We start from the raw sequence: 24958 nt of genomic DNA, 5'->3' as shown, positions 1-24958 counted from the left end.
AACCAGAATATTTTGATTATTTTACTATTTTTTTATTTATTGTTCATCAGAGGGCATTTGAGCTTGGGAGCAGATAGTTTGCGTCCAAGTGTTTCAGATTTACTCTTATGCAAGTATAGAACTGTTGTATAGATGCCATGTGGGTCCGTTTTACAGTAGTCAACATTGTCACTTGTTTAGATTTTAGGATCTCTACCCTATGTTTTCTTTAGTTTATTATAGTTTTCGTTGTCTCGTGGGGAATACGAACTGAGAAGTTTGAGGAGCCGCCGGTTAGAATTGTGAGGTATATGGGGTCTTCTGCAAAGTCATGTTTAAGTGGCTTGGTTCCATCCCACTTCCGATGTGGTGCGCTCGTTTGAGATCGGGCGTCCGAGAAACAAAGTTTCAGATTTTCCCTGGGCACATCGCCAACGTAATATGAGTAGGCCATGATTTAGCTGCTTATGTTAATGTGATTGTGTAAAATTAGGCTTTTATTTGATAAACACTTATTTGGCAAGTACTTATTGGTTTATATCAAAGAAAATATAAGCTTATATGGTAACAGAACAAAAGGTAGGTTAGTTGAAGCGGTTTTCTGGGGAAACCGATGAAGAAAAAAAATCAAAGATGGGAGGAAGGGGGCCCATAGATAAGATTGGACCAAGGCCGAATGGACGACGTAACTTTTTCTCTTTTTTTTAACTAGGAGAGAAACACCGACCTGTCCCATTCGTCTAAGCAATCGCTCCCCCAAGATAGTCACTGCCTGATTTGGGCAAAACCCCGGGCACGATACATAAATTGATCACATGTTCTGAGCACAAATTCCATAGTTTTTATTTTTTACTTTTTGCACTTGCACAAAATTTAATTGAAACAAAAAGTCATTGTCACATGTTTTTTTCCGATAAAGAGTCACTGTCACATGCTGAGTCTCAACAAGTAGTGTATACGATCTTTAAACGGGGCCACCAAAACATAGGCCAGCAGAGCAGTCTGCAATATATTGCACACCACTACCCTTGGATTTGCTTCAATTGATCAATTGACCTGTAGAAGATTTTTTAATTTTCAAAGGTTTGCAACTTCGATTGTTTATGAATGCTAATTTACATTGCCACATTTTGTAAAAATATAACATCTTGCAGCATTCAGATTTGGTGTACCTTGATGGTTCACTGTCATGATAAAAGAGGAAGCTATCATTAATAGGTTGGAATGTCATGTGAGAAAATTGTTGGGTTATTGAGGTGTTTATAGCGACCACATGTGTTTTTTCCTTCTGAAATTCATCTCCGAGATGGTTTAGACTTTTTTTTCATGTTTTCATTTTATTTCACATGTTGTATTTAGGTAGGTTATAACTATAATTCGTGATCAACACCAGCCATTGCAGAACTAAAGAAACAACAAGCTTTTTTCATTTGTAAATTATGAAGATGATAAAAAGAATTTATATTGATATGCTAGAACTACCATATATAATCCATACATGCATTGAATTATTCATGGCATCTTTGTATCATTTCAGTCCCATTTAGGAAACTGGGCAACAACAGTCGGATGCGAGCCTGCAATACCCTCCTGGGCTGTTGCAAAGTTTCTCGCACGCCTCCTTTGTGCAGTTAGGGAGTTCCATGCTGTAGCATTTATCGGGTAGGGGGAGAGCATCTATCTGTTTCTGCAAACACAAAAGCACACATTGTTAGGCCGATTTTGTGGAAGGTTATTCACCATCTTATGTTTCCCCAATACTAGATATATATATAAATTTTGTGGGGAGTTCACTATTATATAATGCGCATGAAGTTGTCTTCATGGGGGTGAGAAAAGGGATGGATGTAACATAACCTCATTGTTTGCGTTGCACGAGGAGAGGACAGTGGCCATGAACATGAGGGCCATCAAAATCAGGGCGCTTGTGTTCTCCTTAGAGATTGCCATTTCGAGAGCCCTGCTAATGCTGTGTTTTATGCTCAGTTGATCTGCTTGTATTTTTTTGCGCATTGCAATGTTTCTTTCACGGAGTTATATAGATGCATACGGAGGATCTTTTTATGGCATACAATTAATGGTGAATAAATAATATTTCCTATCAATATTTTGGTTGTCAATTAAATCCTTGATTGTCGGAAACAATATCTTCTGTGTCAATAGCACCTATTGCCAACTTAATGCATTAGATGCAAAAAAAAATAATACGATATCTTTTTAATATAGCCGCGGTTTCTCTATGAAATAAATACATTAATTTTGATAAACAGTGTCTTTTTTTATACATCTACCCTACTATTAAACAGAGAAGTTCACGAGGGCGGACGAAAACTCTGCCATCCGTGTGCGCCCCACGCTCGTGCCCTTCGCCCACCCATAACTCCCGTACATCACGCTCGATCGGGTGAAACCCCGCCTCCTGTTCCTCTCTCCCATGGAGCGCCGCCGCCGCCCACCGCGTCCCCCATCTTACCTGCCACTCACACCTTACCTCGGTCGCCAGCGGCCTCCCCCTCCACTACATCGCCTCTGTTCCTCTCTCCCATGGAGCGCCGCCGCCGCCCACCGCGTCCCCCATCTTACCTGCCACTCACACCTTACCTCGGTCGCCAGCGGCCTCCCCCTCCACTACATCGCCTCGGAGCCCACCGCCCGATGCCAGACGCGCGAAGAGTAGCCACACACAAGCCATGGCTGGGACGCGCGAGGCTCCCACCGCTGCCATGCAGGTGAGCCGCCGTCGCGGATGCATGAGGAGTAGTCGCCCCTTCATGCGGGCACCCACGCGGTGTCGCCCACTTCGGCCCTGATTCGCCGCAGCCTTGCCGACCGGGTGCTCGGCCTACTGGGCCTGGATCCGGGCGACGGCAGAGGCGACGCCGGCCCCCGTGCCTCCACATGAGGAGGAGGAAGAAGGCCAGGCGCGCTACATCCCCATCAAGGCCCTACTTCCTCTCCACCAGGTGAGTATGCACGGCTGGTTGTACGCTAGGTATTTGATGACACTTCTGCAAGGAAGACAATGCGTGTTACTGTGTTTTTTCAACCTCTCTTCTAGCATTGTCGTTGGAGACCACGGTGATTTGGTGACGAGATCCAATCTTTTACAACATTGATTTGACGAGCCTTCAGGCATAGCATGGGAGCGATGTGGCACATCCACCTGGTCGCTAAACTACATTGCGCTCCGCTACTCTGAATTCAGTCCAGAGATCATGGTGAGTGATTTCGGTGTAGCACCACATATTTTGAGTGCCAAGAATTATATTTATGTTTGATCCATCCAGCTTATGACATCCTGAATATCCGTGGCACAGGTTCAGAACCACTGGGTATTGCTCAAACTTTTCTGGTCTCTCAGTCGCTGCTCCACAAAACTTGCATTCAGTACAACTGGACTCTACAAGCACTGATATACAGCTCCATGGTGTTATTTGGGAACTGGTCAGACTGTTGAGAAACCCATGGTTGGGTGTTTCGTATCATGGGAAGCTTCATACAAGCTACAAGGGGCCTGATGGGATAAAGGGATGTTCAGTTGATGTTTTCAAATCTGCAATAAGCTTGTTGCCTTACCCTGTGGGATGCATTTTTTTTTATTTCGAGATGGATCGGAAAATCCAAGATACAGTGACCTTGTACAAAAGGTGTCCAAAAATGCGAGTAACATGTCCATATCATCGAGTCTGAAAAACTACTGCACCATCTTTATTTTGATTTTATTTATCAGTGATACAGGTATATATAGATGCTTTGGTCTACCCTCAACTTCAGGTTCTCTTTGATTTTTAGTTGGTTATATCATCTAGCAACGTGTGCTTAGTTGTTTGGTTTGCAACGTGTGCTTAGTTGTTTGGTTGCAATCTTTTATCCGCTTCTCTGAATTGATAATGACAAGTTATGTTCACCGCACCTCTGCCGCCACCGTCGATGCCGCTTCCATGATGGTGGGGAAGGCGCTGGGGTGTGGGAGCTACTTTCTCGGCCTGCTGGGTTGACGGCGACAGAGTTAATTTAGAGCACTATGTGTATTTCTTATTATCTTATGAAACTTCTGACCAACACGGTATCTGACACCGAGTGTTTCACATTATTCACAATCTTCAAATGTTGTGATGTGGTCTTTGCAGATCATTAACTTTTCGTGTGTTCATTTGTATCAAGTGTTCTGGAGCTCATACAAGCCTGGGGTGCACATTTCCAAACCACAATATCTATGTATTGCTAGCTATTTGTTATCAGTGTCCTTCCATTTTCAGCTTAATTTCTTCTTACTTGGAATGATTTAAATTCAGCCGTAGGACATGTGGGCTTAGACCTTTCAGTTATATAGTTAGGCTTTTATTTGCTAGCCCTTTCTGAAACAAGGCAAGTGCAACCATGAGGTTTACTTTAGTACTTGTAGGGACCCTTTGATATTTTGATTGTCCTAGCGATTTCTACTATCCCAGTCTGCAGAGCAACACATGGAAGGCAGTCAGACATTATATGTTGTACAGTTTTTTGTAACTTGAGAAACACCTGCATGGAGCTACACCCCTGTATTAGCAAATAAATAAATAAACATGAGATGAGTCCGTATGTTTCTCTTTGTGTCTCAAGTTTAAAACTATTTTTTTTCTCTTTCTAGAGAACCACTGAAGCGTCATCACACATGAGAAGAGCCTGCATGTTTTTTTTGACAATTATGAGTCCATATAGTTAGCATGCATACTGGCTAATAATCATTATTTTCCTAGCACGTCTTGTAAATTCTCGGTTGCATTCTGTAGTTGTTGCAACTGAAATTTTCTTAAAAATTGGAATTTTGAATTGTCCAGTTAGTGGAGGAATATAAATGTGTGCTGACTGCATTGCAATGTGTCTTCTTATGCAATTTACAGTTCTTATATTATCCATATTATCCAAGGTCAAACTTGTACTAATATGTATGAATATGGTGTAGGTTGACGCGATCAAGTTTATTTGTAATAAGCAAAGATAATCAGAAGGATACTGATTTGTAGAGTTCTACAGTCATGCTGCAACTGAAAAAGTAGTTGATGTTTTTGTTAGGCATATAATGCCAAGTACTTATCAACTTTTTAGGATAAGCTGGGCATCATTTAGCATGGGGGAGATGAATTCAGAGTCGGACATTGCTTCAGATAATTCCATATTTGTAGGCGATCTTGCCTCTGATGTCAATGATGCTGCATTGCTGGAGACTTTCTCCAGCAGGTACTCCTCTGTCAAAGATACAAAAGTTGTTATTGATGCTAACACTGGTAGATCAAAGGGCTATGGATTTGTGCTTTATCACGCATCTGGACTTGTTTCCCTTCTTAATTTGTTTGGGGGGGAGATTCATTCAGAATATAGTTCACACTTCGCAGTATTTATGTGCAAAACTGTTTTTGCTCTGCATTCATTCCTTGCTGCTTTTATGCATTACCTTTTTGGAAAATGGGTTTGTATTGGTGACGAATGAGATAGCTTCATATTTTTGAGAATATTAATGATTGGTCAAAAAATCTGAGAACATGTGAATTGCTATTATCAATGTTCTTTTGGCTAAAAAATTCTACAGGAATCATTTAATGTTGTTTGCGTAGATGTGACTATTTATTTCTGTTTACTGGAAAATTGTTGGCTTACATACTTTTGGGTCTACTGGTTCATCCTCTCGATCAGATGGAGATTTGAACAAACACAACTGTGAGTACAGATGCATTGACTGTAACTTATGCAATGTACATCGTTACAACTTTTCTTTTATTATCGTTGTTTAATTGTCATTAGGTATTTATCGGTTGGCTTGACCCAAATGTTAGTGAAAATAATGTTAAGCAAACCTTCTCCCAGTTGTGAAGATTGTAGTTGGGAAACAGTGCGGGTTCGTGCAGTTTGATCAGAAGTATGGATTATTAGCCATGCACTTTTATACTTTCCAGTTCCTCCCCACGTAGTTTTTTTTGTTTGGTTAAATTGCCTGTCACCATGATGGAATCCGATCCATTATGGCCTTGTGTTGGTAGTTGCAGTTACACATTGATGGATTGTGTTTACTTATTTTTATGGAAACAGAGAAGCCGATTATTCTGTTTGCAAGACGGTTATCCTAAATTCTAATTCATACATTAGTGATGGTACAACAATGTTCTCCACCAAAATTGTGGTTTCGGGCGGCTTAGCTTAGGGTGGGACCACCGGAGATCGTGTGGCGCACGGGAGACAGAAACTCCACCAGCTATTGTGTTGTGCCCACCGACAGCAATAACAAAGATACTGAGGTCATTGCCAGACATGAATGCCCTGTTTGCAATCTATTGGGTAGTCCTATTTGGTGGATTGCATCTATAGTACGTTGAAAGCAGATGTAACATCATTGATTTTCACATTAGATGGCTCTTGAGTATATGTGATCTTTCTCTACGAGGAGCCTACAATTTGTAATGTTGAATTTCTTTCGAGACCTCCACAAGCTGTCTATGAACCATATATGCAGTAGGCATTCCCACATGTATTTTTTTGTTTTTGAAAGGAATGTTAAAATTCATATGTTCAACTATAAATTTAAATTTCCAGTCCTTTCAACATGGTAAGTTTATATTTGTTGGTGAACACGTGCGTTGTACGTGCATGGTTACTAGTGTGTACAAAATAGGCTATGACGAAACATATTTTCGGTCATCAATTTTGACGGCTCGGCCTCACGGAGCAGGCTGAAACGTACGCACGTACTAGTAGCCAGGAAAGGAGCCAGCGATTGATTCGTTCCTAGTTAATACGAGCACGTGGAAAAAAAGGAACTGATTGATCCTTCCGATTTGTTAGCTAGTAAGTGCATGCCGAAAAAAAAGAACTGATTGATCCCTTCCCAATCCATCACACATGCATTTCAGGCAACGATTCTCAATTTCCCAGCAGCCGCCGACACTTGTCTCTTCGTGATTGCGCGCTTGCCGTTCCTTTTCCCTTTTCTCCTAAATTCAATTTTCCTCTCTAATTTAGATCGTCCACCAAATTTCAATTCCCTGCGGGCCGTCGCAACCCTGATTTGCTCTACGTCTATGAACGATTCGACCACCCAAGGTATATCTTCTATTCATATCGAGGTTTCTAGTCTCGTAGATGAATAGCCGCACATCGGCACTGCTCAACAATTGTCTATTGATTTTATTTTATTTTTGCGGGTGAGCAATTGTCTATTGATGCAAAAATAATTATTATTTCAGCATTGTGTCTTATTCTGTTGTCTGGAATAAAGTATTATTCATCTGGTAGTGGTAAATTATTTATTTTCAGCATTGTGACCTGGTACGATCACAATGTGAAATATTCATATATATTTTTTGAAGAGAGTTGGCGATAGTTGAGGAAAGGCAACAAACTAATGGAAGTTCAGAATTTGATCAGTAAGAAGAAATGTCGACATCAACATCAATGTCGCCCCTGAGCATGTAGGTAATTCACATGCACAGTCCGCTTACTGTTGATGAACAACCAGTTTATACTGCTAGTATTTATGAAAGAAATTGGAATAATCTTGATAATAAAGCAATAGACATCTTGGTTGAGAAAGGGCCTATGTGAGAGGACAAAAAAATGGCATACCATCTAGATGATGCAGGAAGACATTTTTTTCATATGCTCATTATCATAGGAAATTAAGCAATGGGAAGGAACATGATTGAAAGTGGCTAGTTTATTCAATAGATGCCGACAAAGTTTTTTGCTTCTGTTGTAAGGTCTCCGAGTATAGCATTAGCAGGATGCAGGAATCAGAGATCCTTAGCACATGATGGATTAGGACATTTTTACATAATATTTATAAATTATTTGATACATATACTGATTTTGGGTGCATTTCAAGTGTTATTGGTAAAAATTCACATATATGTATATTGATTTTTATTGTTTTGATGTCTACATTAAGGGCCCCGGGTTTTAGTCTCGCCCCGGGCCCCCAAAATCTCAGGACCGGCCTTGAATGCACCAAGGACGGGTACTATGCTAACCGCATCACGTTCGTAGCTGGTGCAGCAAGGAGCAGATACTAGACACCCCACTTTAAGGCCTATTCGGTTTGGAGGATTTTCATAGGAAACACATAAGAACAAGGATTCCGAAGGAAAATTTCCGACAGATGCGTTCGGTTTGTAGGAAATGTGTACAGGAATTTTATAGAAATACTATTCATTTCCTGTGTTTTTGAAGAAAATTACACATCCACTCAAAGCTTATTTTACACATAGAGACAAGGCGAGTCAATTCCTTAAGATGACAAGTGCCATCCTATTTAATGCCTATACTAATCCTAATTTCTACGTTATGAAATCTTTCAAACCAAATGAGCCCTAAAGGAGAGTTCACAGCCATGGGCACCGCCACTAGGCCAGCACCCAGCAATGTGTAGCTATGGGGGTGAACAACAGAGGCTTGCACGGTTACACCAACGAGCCTCCAATTTGCCCTCAAACGCACCAGCGTTCGGGAAAGGTGTCAGATTTCCACGCTTCGAAAAAGCTCTGTCGCATGTAATATACATGCCTATTTGTTTGGCGTGACACCAAAATGTCATGCAAGGAAACAAATCTTTGAGAGTCAACAACTCACTAGAGATTCTCCGCCAGCCGAGAGGCGGACGAGGCACGTGGCAGCATAAGGCCACTCGGAGCAGGACCGAGACGGGAACACGGACGAATAAACGAGACACGATCCAAAAAGGGCACAGCTTTCTTCTCTACTATCTAAAAAGAACGTAAGGTTCTTTTTCCTGCCGACCGACCGCGTTCTGCCAACCTTCGTCCATCCATTTTATCTTTTTTTCTTGGTTGGCAGGTGACGATTCAATTTAATCATCATAATTACAATGACCCAATTCGCAATCATCGTAATTACAAAATTTGGCTCATGTAGCAGCATGGCCACATACCTAGTGCAAAAAACGAGGCTAAGGGAGAAAGTTTCCTCCCTTGACTTTCGTTGTTAGTAGGTGGGAAGAATCAAACTTAGATGGAGCATCTCCAACAGACGACCAAAAAGAGCTCTGCGCATTAAAAATTCGTTTTTTTATCGCCGAACAGCTCTAGAAGATGCTGTAGCGCTAAAATGTTTTGGACGCGCGCTGAAAAACGCTATCGCGCGCAGCATATTTTGGGCTCCGGATTGCGCGCACTTCATAATTTACACTGTCTACTTTTTGGACGCGCGTTTTTGGTCGTCTGCTAAACTAATATTGGTCCCGACGCATTAAAAATGCTACAGCGACACGCTATAACTTTTATTGGACGTGAAATTTTTATGCGGGCGTTGGAGATGCTCTAAGTGAAAATAGAACGCACTCGCCGTTGCGCCGGAAGACTCCCCCACCTGCTTGCTTCTGGCAGCAAGACTCGCGACGAGCGCTGCCGCGTCAATCACTCCGCGACTGGATTTTGACGCATTTGTTTTCTCACGAGCTACACAACGTGGCCTATTGACCGATTGACCGTTCAACTTTCTCTTGTGTAAGCTGTGAAAGTGATCGATCAATCAACCATTTTTAACACTTACGTTGGCATGACCGGGAAATGTTCCTATCGAGCCCCTAGTTCAGCCAGCGAGGAACGTTCGCAAATCACAACTAGGAGTATTGTCTTTCTTTCTTTCTTGGAAGGGGTGCACCAGGAGTATCATCTTGGCCAGCAAGCTGAGTCTGGTGTTGACCACCCAAGCACACAGGTGTGTGGAGACCATTCTCACCGTGGTCGCCAAGCAAGCAGAACCTGGCGATGCTATATGAAGCTAGCCCCGCGGCAGCAAGTCCTCATCGGCACAAGAGAGCATCTAGTCTAGCACCAAGGAGACGGACGAACAAACGTGAAGACGAGAGAGGTTCAGTTCCTTCCATATGCTACTAGCTAGCTACTCCGCTCATGGGAGACGGTAAGAAATCCAGCTCCGGCTTCTGGTCGACGGTGGCGTCTTGGTTAGCTTGCTTTCGCCCACCCAAGGGCAAGGCGGCGAGCACCACCGGCGGCCGGGCCACCACGTACGATCCAGTCGGCGGGATGGTCGCGGCGGCCAAACATTTCTCCGCTGCTCACAAGATAAACTTTGGATGATCCATGACATGTCTGCTGGGTATATACGGTGATTGTACATATGTGTAGTACCTTGTAGTACAAAGTCAAAACTAATACAGTACTCCCTCTGTCCCAGAATATAAGAACGTTTTTGACACTATCTAATGTTAAAAACGTTCTTATATTTTGGGACGAAAGGAGTATATTTCAAGCCTCGGTTACGATCCATGTTCTGCGGAGACCAATATTTGTTCTTTTTTTTTGAGGAACAACCAATATTTGTTCTTGTTTTTGCTGCCGTCGTCCTTCAGCAAGTCCGAATAATGGTCCATTGGAAAACAAATTTGCTATGAGGTAAGGGCATCCCAACGACGAGCCGCAAATTCCCTCCCGCATCCGTCCGCGGATAAGGAACCAGTCCATAAAAATGGATGTAGAAGGCCGTCATCAGACAATGCCCGCATACATTTCAAACATTTTTTCAACAAACCGGATGAAGTTCATGTAAACACAGCGGATTTCATACAAACCGGACGAAAACGTTTACATTTTGGACGTATTTTAACTAAAAAGGTAAAAGTATGTGCACGTACGGTCGCGCGGAGCTCCACTTCTACGACATGGATACACTACACTAGTCTACGGCAGGCTACGGCGGATCCCTTTGTCTTCCCCATGTCCAACAGCCCGCTCATCGGACTGCCGGGAGCCTCGGAGGTATATTCTTCCCCCGTACCTTCCCTATGTCCGGCTGCGTCAGTCATCGGAGTGGAAAAGAGGACGCTTCAGTTTGAGGGGAAGGGGGGCTCCTCCACTTTCGTGGAGCTCAGACGAGGGACCGACGATGGTCTAGGATAAAAACCGGAAAGGTCACTGGCTGTACAAGCCGGCGAAGCGCCGACAGTGGCCTTCCTGGGCCCCAAGCGGCGGCGGCCTCCCATGTTCTATTTTCCCTCGACGTTGGCGACAGTCGCGGACGCACTGAACATTGACTCGTCGATTTCCGTGTAGCCGGCTTCTTTCTCTACCGGCAGGGCGCGGTTACGCGCGCGTTGATGGCGGATGACGCGGTCGCAGGCACGGGAGGTGCGGTACGATGTGGCATCGTCCACGGCAGGGATGATGCCCGTGTCATGCTCCTCATGTGCTGGCCTGGAGCAACTCGCCACTCCTCGCAAGCTGGCTTGGAGCACCGAGTTGTTGAACCACGCGCCAGCTTGGAGCGGCAACTTGCTCTGTCGGGCTTGGAGGTGAAGTAGCGAGCTGCCTCGCTTGTATCCGATGGGTCATCCAACTGGCTTTTATGCCGAAGAACTGCTCTTCCTGCTCGTCAGATGTCATTGAAAGGATGGAGAAAATGGTGGAATAAGGAGATGGAGAGTGGTGGAGAGGTGCGATTCTTGCCCGGCATCTGGCCTCCTTTAAATAGCGGACAAAAGGGAGGAGCTTGCCTGACGTTGTGTTTAATGCCGCCCGCTCGTGAACAGATGTGTGGTCGGAGTAGATTTCTCGGCTTCCACACGGGTTTAATAGAGGCGTTTGAATGCGGCGAGGAGGCGTGTTCAGCCGGGCATGCAGCTGGCGGCGCCCTAGGCCGGTGCGCCGCTTTATTGGCAGAGCCAGTGAGAGGTCGTGTTCGCTCTGGTCCAGCTTCAATGTGGAGCAACGCGCTTTACAGGGGCATGAATGCGGGCAGCTGACACCGGGCAGAAACGTGCGCGGGCGAGGAAGGGAGGTTTAGGTGGGTCATTGTGGTCAGAAACGGGCTTAGGTGCTGTCAGGACTCCCGCAAAGCCCCACACTTTGGCTTACGGAAGAAAGTATGTTCAGACTGCTCTGCAGACTGATACAGATCTGCATTGGATGATACAACACATCTGAATCACACAGTCAAGATGGTCACTATTTGCGTGTCGATGTTAGAGATGCCTTAACGGGGCAAATAAAGAGTGGATTATACTCCTTCCACAAAAGCTCCTGATTTACGGTCACGGTCACCAGAATACGTCAAACAATTAAATTGAACCCAGAACGACAACTATTACTATGAAAAGATGGAATACATATATCCCAAACGAAAAGAGTAATTGTTGGTCAAATGCCCCAACTTCGCAAACGAAAAGAGTAATTGTTGGTCAAATGAATTCCACCGTGACAGAGTCACCCATAGAGATGAGCCGCGCCTGACGAGCCAAGGACTCCCAGATGGCGCCTTCAGAAAGGTAACAATGCCGGAGCGCTGCCACCACCCGATCCAAATGATTAAGGTTTTCACTCGAAGCAAGACGAGGGACAGAGAGTCGCCGCGAATTATGTGATATTATGATCTAAATTAATTGGAATGATCCTACGATTACAATTAGTATAATGTGTTGATAGTTATGATACAACGATTTGTGATTGAACCGTAGAGGGTAACACTGCCAAGATGGCAGCTCCTCCTCCATCCCCACTCACCGCCAGCAGTCTTTTGGGGTGCAATAGTGGCAGCTCCAGCAACACCTGCGGGGTGACACATGGCCAGGACAGCGCACCAGATCATTTGATGTGCAGCTCGATCGCCATTCAAAAGCCAACGGCTATAATATGCTCTAACGGCTACCCGTCCGATCAATCGTACCGCCCCGGCAACCGTCAAAAGCAACTCAGATCAGATTCGCGCCAACGTCCCCACCCAGGTCAGGCCTGCACCAACGTACCCTGCCATTCTTGTCAACACAAGCTCTATATAACCGACGAGGGCAGAGTCCAACACTCCACAGACAAACATCACGAGATCAACACCGCCGAATCGCAACGTACTCACAAAGTCACAATGGCCACGAGCATAACGGCAGCGGCGGCGGCGTCGCTGCGTTCCGGCTACGTCCTCCTCGCCGCCCTGGCCGCGCTGCTCGCCGTGGCGGCCGGTGGCGACCCGGGGAAGATCGGGGTGTGCTACGGCCGCGTGGGCGGCAACCTCCCCGCGCCCGAGGCGGCCGCGGCGCTGCTGAGGAGTAACGGGATCACCAAGGCGCGGCTCTTCCTGCCGGACCAGGCCGTGCTCCCCGCCTTCGCCGCGGCCGGCATCGACCTCACGGTCGGCGTGCCCAACGAGAACCTCACCTTCCTCTCCGCGGCCGGGCCCGAGGGCGCGCTGCAGTGGCTGCGCTCCAACGGACTCGCCAGCGGCCCCGTCGCCGGCCGGCTCCGCTACCTCGCTGTCGGCAACGAGGTGCTCTACAACAACCAGTTCTACGCGCCGCACCTGGTGCCGGCCATGCGGAACCTGCACGCCGCGCTGGCCTCCCTCGGGCTCGACGGCGCCGTCAAGGTCTCCTCGGCGCACGCCTCGTCGGTGCTCGCGTCCTCCTACCCGCCCTCGGCCGGCGCCTTCGACGCCGCCCAGATGGACGTGCTCCGGCCCATGCTGCGGCTCCTTGCCGACACCGGCGCCCCCTTCATGCTCAACGCCTACCCGTTCATCAGCCACGTCGGCGACCCGGCCAACGTGCCGCTCGCCTACGCGCTCGGCGCCTCCGACGAGCCCGTGGTGCGCGACGGCGCGCTGGCGTACGCGGGCCTGTTCGACGCGACGGTGGACGCGGTGGTGGCGGCGCTCGAGCGGGAGGGCTTCGGCGGGGTGCCCGTGGCGGTGACCGAGACCGGGTGGCCCACCGCGGGGCACCCGGCCGCGACGCCGGAGAACGCCGCGGCGTACAACGGGAGGATGGCGGAGAGGGCGGCGCGGGGCGCCGGCACGCCGCGCCGGCCCGGGGCGCCCGTGGAGGTGTTCCTGTTCGACCTCTACGACGAGGACGGCAAGACCGGCGCCGAGTTCGAGCGCCACTTCGGCATCTTCAGGGCAGACGGCGTCAAGGCCTACAACATCAACTTTGCCTAGAATAGAGCTGCTTGTATGGAGATGATCGGCACGCTGTTGATCTGTGGATCAACTGGCCGATATGCTAGCGTGAACTGTCCATGTATCTCCCGTTATGTTAATTGCTGCGACTTGAACTTTATGATTTCATAAGCATTCTCCTGTTGATCCGGGCATTGCCGATAAGTAGACAGACATCATGATCTCACAAGGCTGAAGAAACTGAATCAAAGAAACTTGAACTGAATCCTCACTGTTCATTCTGAAAAATGTTGTTCTCTCAAACTCTTTCGTATGTTGCAACACCCTGGCTGGCACAGCACCATCTTAGGGAAAAAATGACACTACTTTGACTAACTCCGTCTACGCTGTCTCAACATAGCCGATCCCAAGCCCAGTAGGTAAAGGAGCAGCGTTGTGATAAGCTTGGCGAGCCAACATCAAAACAACCCTTCTATGAAGATGAAACCCAAGGGCAAGTGGTATCTTAGGACACCTTTCAATATTTTGGGCCAATGCTACGGAAGAATAGAGATATCAACAAAGATGTGAGCAATTGAATCAAAGTTGTGTGAGCCATCGAATCAAAGCCGGATGGATGAAGTGGCACAAACCTTCTTTCATTCTCTATGACAAGAGTGCCACAAAAGCTAAAAGGAAGGTTTATAGAACGGTGATTCGAACCGCAATGGGGTATGGCACTAAGATGGTATGGGCATGTACACCGAGGCCAGTGCATAGGAGAGGGCTAAAACGTGTTGATGGATCAAGGTAGACCAAACTTGACATGAGAGGAGTCCCTAAAGAGACTAAAGAGATATCTTAAGGGCTCGTATATAACCAAAGAACTAGCCAGAACTAGCCATGGACAAGGCACGTGAATGTTACCTATCCACATGCCAAAATCATGAGTTGGTTTCAAGATCTTAATGGGACAAGGCTATCCCAACTTATTTGGGACTAAAGCCTTTGTTGTTGTTGTGGACACTACTTTGACCGAGGAGTATTTTCTATAGTGTGAGAGTAGAAACAAACCTTCAGTTCTTGCAGTATAATTCGGTTTTTTAGCTTATATGCCATGTGCCAGCACAATGAGTTTTCATGGTCACTGAGTACATCATAACACTGTCTAAACCTTTGGTGCTGCTGTGCTAGAATCACAATGGTTTCATGGTTCTTGAGTACAACACAACACCATCTATAGCAATTTGTCCGCGGGTCTTCTGGACCGTCACGAAACAGGTTCAAATTTACAGATGCAGTCGTATATGTTTCCGTTGAAAAGCTTCTCTGCCAACCTCTGGTTCTTCACCATCGCAAGCTGCACACGTAGTCAGTTTGGTAAGCTCAGGATATTGAGTACACTATATAAAGCTTTGGCGCAATGCTCTTGTTGGCTCGACGATATTGACAGACTGGGTATAAATCTCCAGCAAAGCGCAAGTGCAAAGACGGTTCACTTGAATAATAGCACAAGAGTCAAGTTATACTGCCATTTAGAATGACCACAAGGCCAGGATCAAGTTTGTCATTATACATCAAACAAGTCAGCACTGTAGAAAATAAGTACCTTCAGAGCGTCACACTTGAAACGGGCGTTGAGGTTGGTGTGCAGCGATCGCCCCATGCCCTCTAAGATCAACTGCATAACATTCACAGCCAAAACCAACAGATCAAGCAACTCTCCAGCTGATTATTGCACACAAGGAAATACATTCGGCTCAAAGAGCTACTACATACAGACTTCTTACCAGATCAGCATCCTTGGCAGCAGCTGCAAGCTCCGAGCTAACCTGCCGGAAGTCAATGCATGGACTGCCACATCCATTCTCCACGACCATTAGTGGCACCGACGCCGGTTCATCCTTGGTATCACCTTGGATGCCAGCCATAGCATCGACTATCAGTCCGCCTGCTTCTGCAGCTTTCCGAAGGATACCACAGTGCTGCGACACATCACAACCAATAAAGCAGAAGCCAGATGCATCAGTAGATAAAACAGCTAGGACGGAGAACAAAATTTCCGTTCACTTTGTACCTTTGCAGCTTCAGCTACAATTTCTGGAAGTTCATTAGCCGTAATATCATTCAAAGCCGGCAACGAATTTGCAACCAGAACTACCTGCAGAATCAGTATTTGGTTACCAGCTTATGCTGAGTGTCTGAGTAGCAGTTGAAAGAGTAATCATTGAATGGTTATTTCACAACGTTGCTGAAACTGCGAAAGTCATCTTTCTATCAGTTCCGGCATTCAGTCTTTCAGTCTGGGTGATGCAAATAAAATAAAATTTCCAGATCTGGCATTCAGTCTATATTTTCCATCAAGGACAACACTATAGCATGCAAATTACACCCTATAGCATGCAGTATACTGCTTGTCCCCGGCCCATGATTCAATCTCTTGAAACAGCAGGACGTTTGTTCTTTTTAATTCAAACTATAATGTGGGGCAAACCTAGCAAAATGTGTTCTTATTTTCATACTCTCAATTTATACCTCAACTCCACGGCGTAGAAATTCTCGTGCTAAAGGAAGCATTCCAAGGACCACATCAGCACCCGCGTTATCAACAGAAATAAGTGCTCTTTTGTATGGCTGATCCTTCTTAAGCATTCTGCTTTTGAACGTATCAAAGTCATCAATCTGAAACAAAAGATACCATCATTACGATTATCTGGTCATGTATTAGTATAACTCGTAAAATATAATTTGGGTAACTCGTGCATTGCAATAACATTTGAATTTGAGACTTGGAATACTTGCCCGCCAAGGACGTTGCATCTTCTTGCGGCTCATGCGATAAATTTCTATTATAGTTCCTTGGTTGTAAAGGTCCACGCAAGCTTTAGACCCCCAATCAAATATGTTCGCAGCAAGAACACCTTCAATTAGCGCAAGCAATCTATCTTCCTGAAAACATCGAGCATAAAAATAAAACTTCGACGAATTCATAATTCTAGAGATGAAACTGAGTGTAGATTGCTGAACTACCGGCCAGCAGCATGTGGCCGTCACAGAAGCATGCAAGCAAAAAAATCAACATAAAACTGTTTACCGTGGCACTGGCAGGTGGGGCCAGAACAGATCTGCTTCTCAGTTACACAATGTGTGGCAGTTTATGAAATTGTTATTATTTTTTTGCTGTGAGATTAACCAAAATTCTCACTTTTTTTTATCTAAGCGCTGTGCCAATGGATAAAGAAGGGAAACATTCTCTCATACCTCATCCATACTATCAAGTTCCATGAGTAGATCAGGTAAAACAGCCAGTGAAGCTTCATTTTCCCTTCATGCAGAAAGCATCAAACAATTTAAGTAGCCAGAGTAGAGATATTTACTGAGAACCATGAAGAGATTATGAACTAACCTCTGCTTGATACTAACATATGCATCGAAAAATTGAAATTCTCTCAAACATTCTTCTCTCAACTCCAACAGGTTGGCTAAACCGAACTTCCCATAAGCAGCAGGCTCCTCAGTCAACCTAAACTTTAACACATAAGTAAGGCAACAGAGCGATAATGTGCAATGCAGTTTACACTAGGGCTGTTTGGTCAAAGCCCTAGAGTAAGCTAAGTATGTCAAAAAAATTGGCTACGTTGTGGCCAAGAAAAATGGCACCGCAAATGTGGCAAGCCATAGGTTGTGGCAGCCAAACACCAGCGGCATGCAACTACAATTGTGTACCTTGCCAAATGAGCAGAAAAGGCATGCGCAAACGCATCTCCCCGCCGTTTCGCGTCATCAGTCCCACCTTCACTGGCAACCGCCTGCAAACAGTATGCAGTGTTTAGTCACCGAGATACTTTTCAAGTTTACACGTACACTTAAATTCATTGCTATACCAATTTAACGCCGATAGAACTGTGAATCTAGGAGCTAGCAAGATAACAGAATCACTAGTAATTTAAATGTTAATAATAGTGGCTCCACGATATAGCTAGGTACTAAGTGTTGAGTCTGTTGTATTGGTCATTTGGTTTTTACCCGCCCTTAATTAACTAGGCTGTATTCTTCTTAAGCTTCTGCCTCGATTTTGGAAACAAAAAATCATAGTGCTTAACAAGAGCAGTGTTTTTAGTAGAATATATATGTGGATGGAGTGCCTGCTTAGTAATTATTTTAAATAGTTAGCATGACTTGGTGGTAACTGGTAAAGTAGAACAATGATATTTTAAACAGGAAATTAATCTTATACTCCCTCCGTCCCAAAATAAGTGTCGCTGATTTAGTACAACTTTGTAATAACTTTGTACTAAATCAGCGACACTTATTTTGGGATGGAGGAAGTAGACATGAAGGCCTATCTCTAAGCCTTAACAGACTTTGCCGGCCTCTCCTTGGACTTGTGGCAGTGGCTAGTGGCTGCAATGCTGACCCCCATGACACATGGTTGCAGGCTGACAGACTTATTTAAGGACCCAGACAGGTCCCCAGTTATCAATTGACGTATAAATATTCAGATAATTTATTGTTATCACAATGTCATGCAGTGAAACAAAATTTAGATGTATACAGGGAGAATATGTGTGAGAAGTGGAACATACCTTCTCCACAAGATCTGGCAGGTGGTCTGACAAAATGGTGAACCAGTACCTAGCATGGAAAATCTCAGATATCACCAAGGGAATCATAAGAATGCAGTTCCTATAATGTATTTATAGACAAGGGAAAGGAAAAATACTTGAATTCGTCATGGTCGAGATCGATTGTGTTTGGTTCATACCTGCAGTACAGATTGTATATTACAACATGAACACGACGTATAGTTGCGTTGCACATGATAGCATTTGTTCTTTCACTATCAAGCTTACATACAGTGTCCATACATAACAAGGACTCTACTCCACCGGTGAACAGAAAGGGCGCATGTTACTTATTGCCCCATAGATAAAGAAAAATGATTCACAATGTAGTGATTAGTTTTATGTAACTGTAAGCTTTGGAGGCAAGCATCGACTCATAACTTCTCAATTTTGTAGGGAAATGGAAGTGGAGCTCCAACTTCCACACTGAATTTGTTATAATAGTTTGACTTCACTTGGTCTTCTTTGGGTCCAAAAATCGGATTCAACTACCTAGCCAGTGGCCAGAGCCCCTTTGATGTTCCAAAAAATTATTAGACATGGTAGAGATGAGAGATAAATAGTTGTGGCTTACGTCTTTGGGTCTTCCAGCAATGGGAAGACATCCAATGAGGGTACAAGATGGAGAACACCAACATTTAGAGCTGCACTTGCATCAGACCGCAAAATGTCACCCTTGGAAGTAGGCCTTTCAAAACCTCCCATGCCTGTCGTAGCAGGAGCTCCCATGGGTACAGGTGCTGTAATCTGAGTACCCTTCTGCACAAACTTCTCCATCCATGATATCTGACAAGTAGAGTTCCATATCAAAATTTATTGATCTTGCAATTCAAAAAGAACAATATTTAATAGCTAAAGTGTTGAATAGTTTAAATTTTAAACATTAGCCATGTGCCAAAGAATAGAACATGGTGACGACAAAACATGACTCATTCCAGCAGCTATTCTAATAGAGGACAAGGCTGAAGGCTTTGAGTGACTTGTTTGGGGGGTTGGTGCGTGCACATGTGTCTTTTAGTTAGATGGAGGTGGTCTCCACAAAAACAGTGTAATATTTGTGAAGCAAACATTTAATTTCTGGTTCCAGTGTTCTGCCTGGATTCAGCAAATCTTACCGACCGTGAAAGAGATTCATATTGTGGGTTTAACTTTAGGTTGGGCAATTTGAAAGACCAGGAAGTCTTTATGTTTTGAAAAGAAAAGGATAAATCTATAACGGGCATGGTTTGCTTTTCTGTGTGTGTTTTGTACTACTGACAAGGTATGCTAATGGGAGATCTCCAGGATGCTTCCCGTGGAGAAGCAACTTGACTGCAACAGATTGTGAGTCGCCTGGGTGAAAAACATCAGGGACTTGGGGGTGCTGACAGCTGAAGAGGCTGATCAGATTCCAGTGGCGTGACAGCATTCTATCCACTGATCAGCTTTCGGTGGCTTAGTTTGACTGAATTAGCTGAGTTGTGAGGCTGACCACTAATTATGTGAAGGGTATGTTTCCAAAGGTTCCAAATCAGTCTAGGTGTGCTGTTGTTAGCATGGATAATCATGTACTCTATTATACTCTATTGTTAATGCAAAAATGAGTAAGGTTCTCCCTCGTAAAAAATCAATAAAGATACAGATTGTTATGCTCTGCAGAATAACCAAAACAACATAATCATAAAGACAACGATAATAAGAAATAGATGTCATTACCTTCTCGTTGAGATCCCCCAGAGGAGGCCCGTGAATCTTCCCACCAACATATGGAGCACCCATTGGAAAACGCTCAACCAAGTGATGTGCACTCAAGTCATCAAGACCATGCTTCTCGTAACTCATAAACGCGCCAAGTGCTCCTAGAAAACCCTCATGACGCAGAAACATGGCTTTTGCTTCTCCTTTTGACCTTATCAAAACAATAGTGTATGTTTGTTTCAGGAACATACTATTGAAATACAATATGGGGGCAGTATTATTTAATTATTTTCGAAATTAACTACATGTCTACTTTAGTACCGTAACACATCCAAAACTAAAATGATTTCAGGATGTTTACCAGAAATGTACTGCAAAAGAAATTGTGTCCATGGTGTAAGCATGGCCACGAATGAAGAATCCACCAAAAAATATCCTCTTGAGTCCATACCGAAGTGCATTAAGATAGGAGATCTACAAAAGGGAAGAAAATGAGTCCACTGAAATGTGCAATATTGCATGCACTGTCATAAACTGGTACCGGACAGTGGACACCCAGTTTCTCCTTAGACCTAGTGTCGAGTATTAAACACAGATGAAATTCAGAGATTTTGGCTATATGTACTTTCTAATGAGATATGTTCAGCCGTAAGATCCCAGAGAAACCATCACTGTTAGCTTACAACAACTAACACTAAATATCTGAGTTCACCGAACAGCATGCTAACTGGCAGTCGACCTTTGAGGAACCTAATACATAGTTTATCACTGCCATCTGATATCATATTTTGCAGTGTCAGCTTCTGGGCTCTTTCTGTTTTCAAATCCACAAGTACTAATGAATAATTGCGTACATTTTTACCAATATCACTACATAACAAAACAAGCTGAAACTCCATATTTTGTTTCTTTTCACAGAAGAATGCTACTGTTCAGTGTTGGACATGGGTTTCTGAATAAATCAAGTAGAACACAGCTCTATGTTCAGATAAGCTTCCAAGCCTAATTGTATGGATCGCTTGCTCAAACTTTTGAAGTCAACAAAACATTGTCAGGTTTGAATCTCTAAATACTTTGAAGCAGCAATATCTGAGGTTCAAAATACTATGTCAATAACTACTCAGCGTTTCTGTATCAACAAGATACCTGGCCAATATTATATGAAATCATCCGTAAGAGGGAGAGTGAAATATCCTCGGGTCTATAATCAGATAGCTCCTTGTTATCTGAAATTGTCTTACCAAAGCTAGAGGCAATTGTTGACGCCGAAAGGCCAATCTGCAAGACACCATAAGCATTAGTGCATTGCATAACAAGAATTAGGGACTTTGACACGGTAAATGTTATCCACTAATACCACTTGCAACTGGAAATTTTCATAATGCATACAAAATCCAATGTGCACATTATGATAATAAAATGAAACAACTAATAATATTAATAGTTACCTTGGAGTAGTCCAGACCACCATATATATCTCCTACAAGCATGTCAATGGTGCTGTTGTCTCCACGTTGGCTCAGCTCTAGTAACTCGTCAAAACTGAAACAAATTCAAGATTTCAAACTTCTATGGAGGAACACATGATATCGATGAACAGACAAAAATAGCACCTCTTGCACTCTGTCATTAACCTCCCCAATCCCCAGTATGTACCGCCACCAACGTTTGTTCCACTTACTCGTTGAAACTTCCCATGCCCATCAACCTTTGAAGAAGAACAATTAGCAAAGATCCAATGAGGGGAAAAGGGTCAACCTTAAAGTTACCTTGATTATGCTGACACCAGATCCAACATTAACTAGAAGGTAAGGAAACAGATCGTTCTGATCAATTTGCACGTACTCCTTTTGGCCATCCATGTGTGTAAAGGCTTCATGGCGTATAGCCTGGCAAAAAACAAAGTCTTACTAACTTGCACGTAATTTGATTTTCTGAGTGCGACCACCCTATGAGATGTGTTCAATAACACTTTAGTGGCACAATACATTTTGAACAATCCATTATAAACACCATGTACAATATGGAACTGCATAGTAGGATGCAGCCAAAATAGTGATATTGCAATTTAGAAATAATGAAAACCTTAAGCAGAAAGTTTGCTCCAGCTACAAGGCAGTCCATTTCATCTTCCTTCTCAAGACTGACTCCCAATCTTTCCTTAAAAAGATCAGCATACTTGAATGCTCCACCACCTGTTGCCTTTCCAGAAAATATCATAATCAGTAAAAAAAAGTAGAATTCTAACTTCTAATGCTGTCATGAGAAGGAAGAGCGGTGCAAACATCAAAACTTTCCTTCTATATAGTACAAGTTGCTAATACTTCCATTCAAAAGTTTATTACTGTGAGAGGAAGGGAAATCTCATAATGATTTACTACTAGACCATCTATGGTGTTATGTGCTAGATGCCTGTTTTCTACTAAAAAAGAAGTGGTATGTGCCCGGAACAAATATGGCTCTTATTCACCAAAAGCACCAAAACTAACCATTTGTTCAAATTAGGAAGAACACACTGCTAACCAATATGTCAATCGTCCTGATAACAAGCACTAGGTAACTTTTCAGGCATACAAACCAATTTTCAATAAATGGTGATGGTGTTATCTCATTAGTTGTTACCTTAATGACAATGTTATCAGGCTGAGCTCCTGAGCGCCATGAAGGTGAATCAACTCCTGCAGCATAAAACTGCAACTCAATGCGAGAGCAAGGGAAGATACAAGTAAAAGGACAGTAAAACCACATGAAACATAGTGATGGGAGGCTGGGAGCAATTAAGAGATTAGAGAATGTAGTTTAAGCTCATGTATATATACATCAAATTTGACATATGGTAAACTTCCAAAATGGATAGAATACAATGAGGATTGCAAGGTAAGAACATGAGACGCAAAAACTTGAGCATGCCATCAGAATAAAGATATGAAATATGAAACGAACATGTCAGCACATACAAATTAGAAAAGCCATAGGACTGAGAAATAAAGAAGATATACGCACAAGTCAACCTCAAAATTATTAGCATGTTATAATAACTTGAATAACTACCCATATATATACTGTCACTATGTTTATAAGAGAGTGTTATTTTCCTTTGTTTTACAATAAAACCATATATCATCCTAACACGATGTGATTATACTGAACAGAATATATAAAAAATCCACAGCGTACAGGATTTGAATTGTTTTATATCAAACTATCAATGCAGCAATTTGTATTATAAACGAAGTAGTGCTAATATTTGCATACCACCCCGGTGTAGTTGTTTGGACGAAATGAAGTCCAAACATTCATTTAGCTTCCCGGTTTCGAACTTGACAAAGTGGAGCCTCCCTCCAAGAACCGGGTAACTCCTCCTGGCACCAGTAAATATCTCAAGCCTTCTCTTGGTGGATAGCTTGCGCATCCTCGGTGGGCTGATCCGCATGCCGTGAGAAGTATACCAACTTTATGAGAGAGCCTAGAGGGAAAACATACAGTTCAGTCACAAAACAAACAGTTTGTAGCTCTCATTCAGACTGATGACCAGAAAACAATGTGGTGAACAAAAAACACAAAAGCCAAATGCAGGCTATTAATAGGAGTAATTAGCACAAGGATCAGTACCGAGCAGCAATGCAATAATCCGGAGTCGGAAAGCCTCCATCCACAGTTTGCATTTCACGTTTCATGCACTATTACGACCCATCTTACTCCTTTAGTTATTTATTTACTGAAAAGTGGAAAACTAGCTAGCATCCTTCTTCACGCGCTGCCTCCACACTCCACAGTAACCAGCACACTCAGCACGCTTATGCGGCGAATTTGAGCAAGAGAGGCAAGGTCCGTATGACGTACCACCGATGTCGAGGGCGAGGTGGGAGATGTCGTCGGACTGGTTGGGCAGCAGGATGGTGGGGTTGCGGTCCTCGAGGGTGCCGTGGATGGCGGCGCCGCTGAGGTCGAGCTGCGGGCGCGAGCCGGAGCGGTTCATGGTGGTGGTGGCCGACGACGAGGCCGCCGGCGCCTTCCCCTTGGCCTCCGCCTCCGCCTCGTCCTCGAGCGTCACGTCCTCGGGGATGCGGGGCTCGCTGCCGCTATTATTGGCCGCCATTCCAGGCCAGTGGATTGGATGTAGGAGGGAGGGGAGGGGATGGATGAGTGCCGCCACCAACCGCCCACCTGCCTGCCGGCTACTGCTTTGGGGGGATCGAAAATCGCCAAGCAGCGGGGGACAAAACCGGAATGGATCGATCGATCTCAAGGGGGAACTCTCGACTCGATTTGTGTGGGGAGCAACGCTGCAGGTTGGGGATGGATCGGGGAATCGGTGGCTGGGTCCTCGTCCTCGGCCTCGCTTGCGGCGTGCGTCACTGGGTGCGTGGCTAGGTGGACTCGTGGGTCGTGGTCCCGGACTGCGAGCACTATGGATGGACTCGCGTGCGGCCGTGCGCGTGAAAAGTCCAGGGGATCTCAGTGCAAAAAGCACACAGACGCCAGGTCTAACCTATAAAAACTAGGTGATGCTCCGCGTATCGTGTAGGACCGGATATCAGAAAATATAGGTTAATATGATGTAATAGAATCCGAGGTGGATGCTTGGGGAAAAAGTATGGCCTGATACATAAAGCTGAAAATGTTAAAGTGAATAGTAGCAATGCATGTGTAGTGAGAGTTCACTTTATTGGCTACATAATTTTCCATGTCCCATTTGGCATTTGTAATTTATTTGTTAAATACAGATAATATAGAAAAGTTTCTTCTAAAAAGAAAGGCACCATAATAAGATGCTTCAAAAGGCATGAATAGGCAATGAAAAA

The 24958-nt window shown here is 44.4% G+C and overlaps 1 protein-coding gene, 1 long non-coding RNA gene and 1 pseudogene across 3 annotated transcripts; 2 read left to right on the top strand and 1 right to left on the bottom strand.

Annotated features, from left to right (window-relative positions):
• Positions 1 to 2354: 2354 nt before the first annotated feature.
• Positions 2355 to 5381, top strand: LOC119302607. 2 transcript variants are annotated; one of them, XR_005147671.1, is made up of 3 exons: positions 2355 to 2942; positions 3038 to 3197; positions 3297 to 5381. It is a non-coding gene; the product is annotated as an uncharacterized LOC119302607 (long non-coding RNA). The 2 variants fall into 2 exon arrangements; XR_005147670.1 differs by having other exon boundaries at positions 2355 to 3197.
• Positions 5382 to 12715: 7334 nt separating this feature from the next.
• Positions 12716 to 14056, top strand: LOC119302606 (glucan endo-1,3-beta-glucosidase-like). Its single transcript, XM_037579643.1, has one exon. It carries the CDS (start codon positions 12844 to 12846, stop codon positions 13909 to 13911), a length of 1068 nt encoding a protein of 355 aa, XP_037435540.1. The 5' UTR covers positions 12716 to 12843; the 3' UTR covers positions 13912 to 14056.
• Positions 14057 to 14911: 855 nt separating this feature from the next.
• On the bottom strand, positions 14912 to 24529 carry LOC119302604 (annotated as a pseudogene).
• Between the last annotated feature and the right edge of the window lie 429 nt (positions 24530 to 24958).

This window comes from Triticum dicoccoides, chromosome 5A (assembly GCF_002162155.2).
Source record: "Triticum dicoccoides isolate Atlit2015 ecotype Zavitan chromosome 5A, WEW_v2.0, whole genome shotgun sequence".
Classification (NCBI taxonomy): Eukaryota; Viridiplantae; Streptophyta; class Magnoliopsida; order Poales; family Poaceae; genus Triticum; species Triticum dicoccoides.
This window is presented reverse-complemented; position numbering and strand designations above follow the sequence as displayed.

Coding starts and splice junctions, on each gene's coding strand:
- LOC119302606 (XM_037579643.1), top strand. CDS start 12,844: ATGGCCACGAGCATAACGGCAGCGGCGGCGGCGTCGCTGCGTTCCGGC.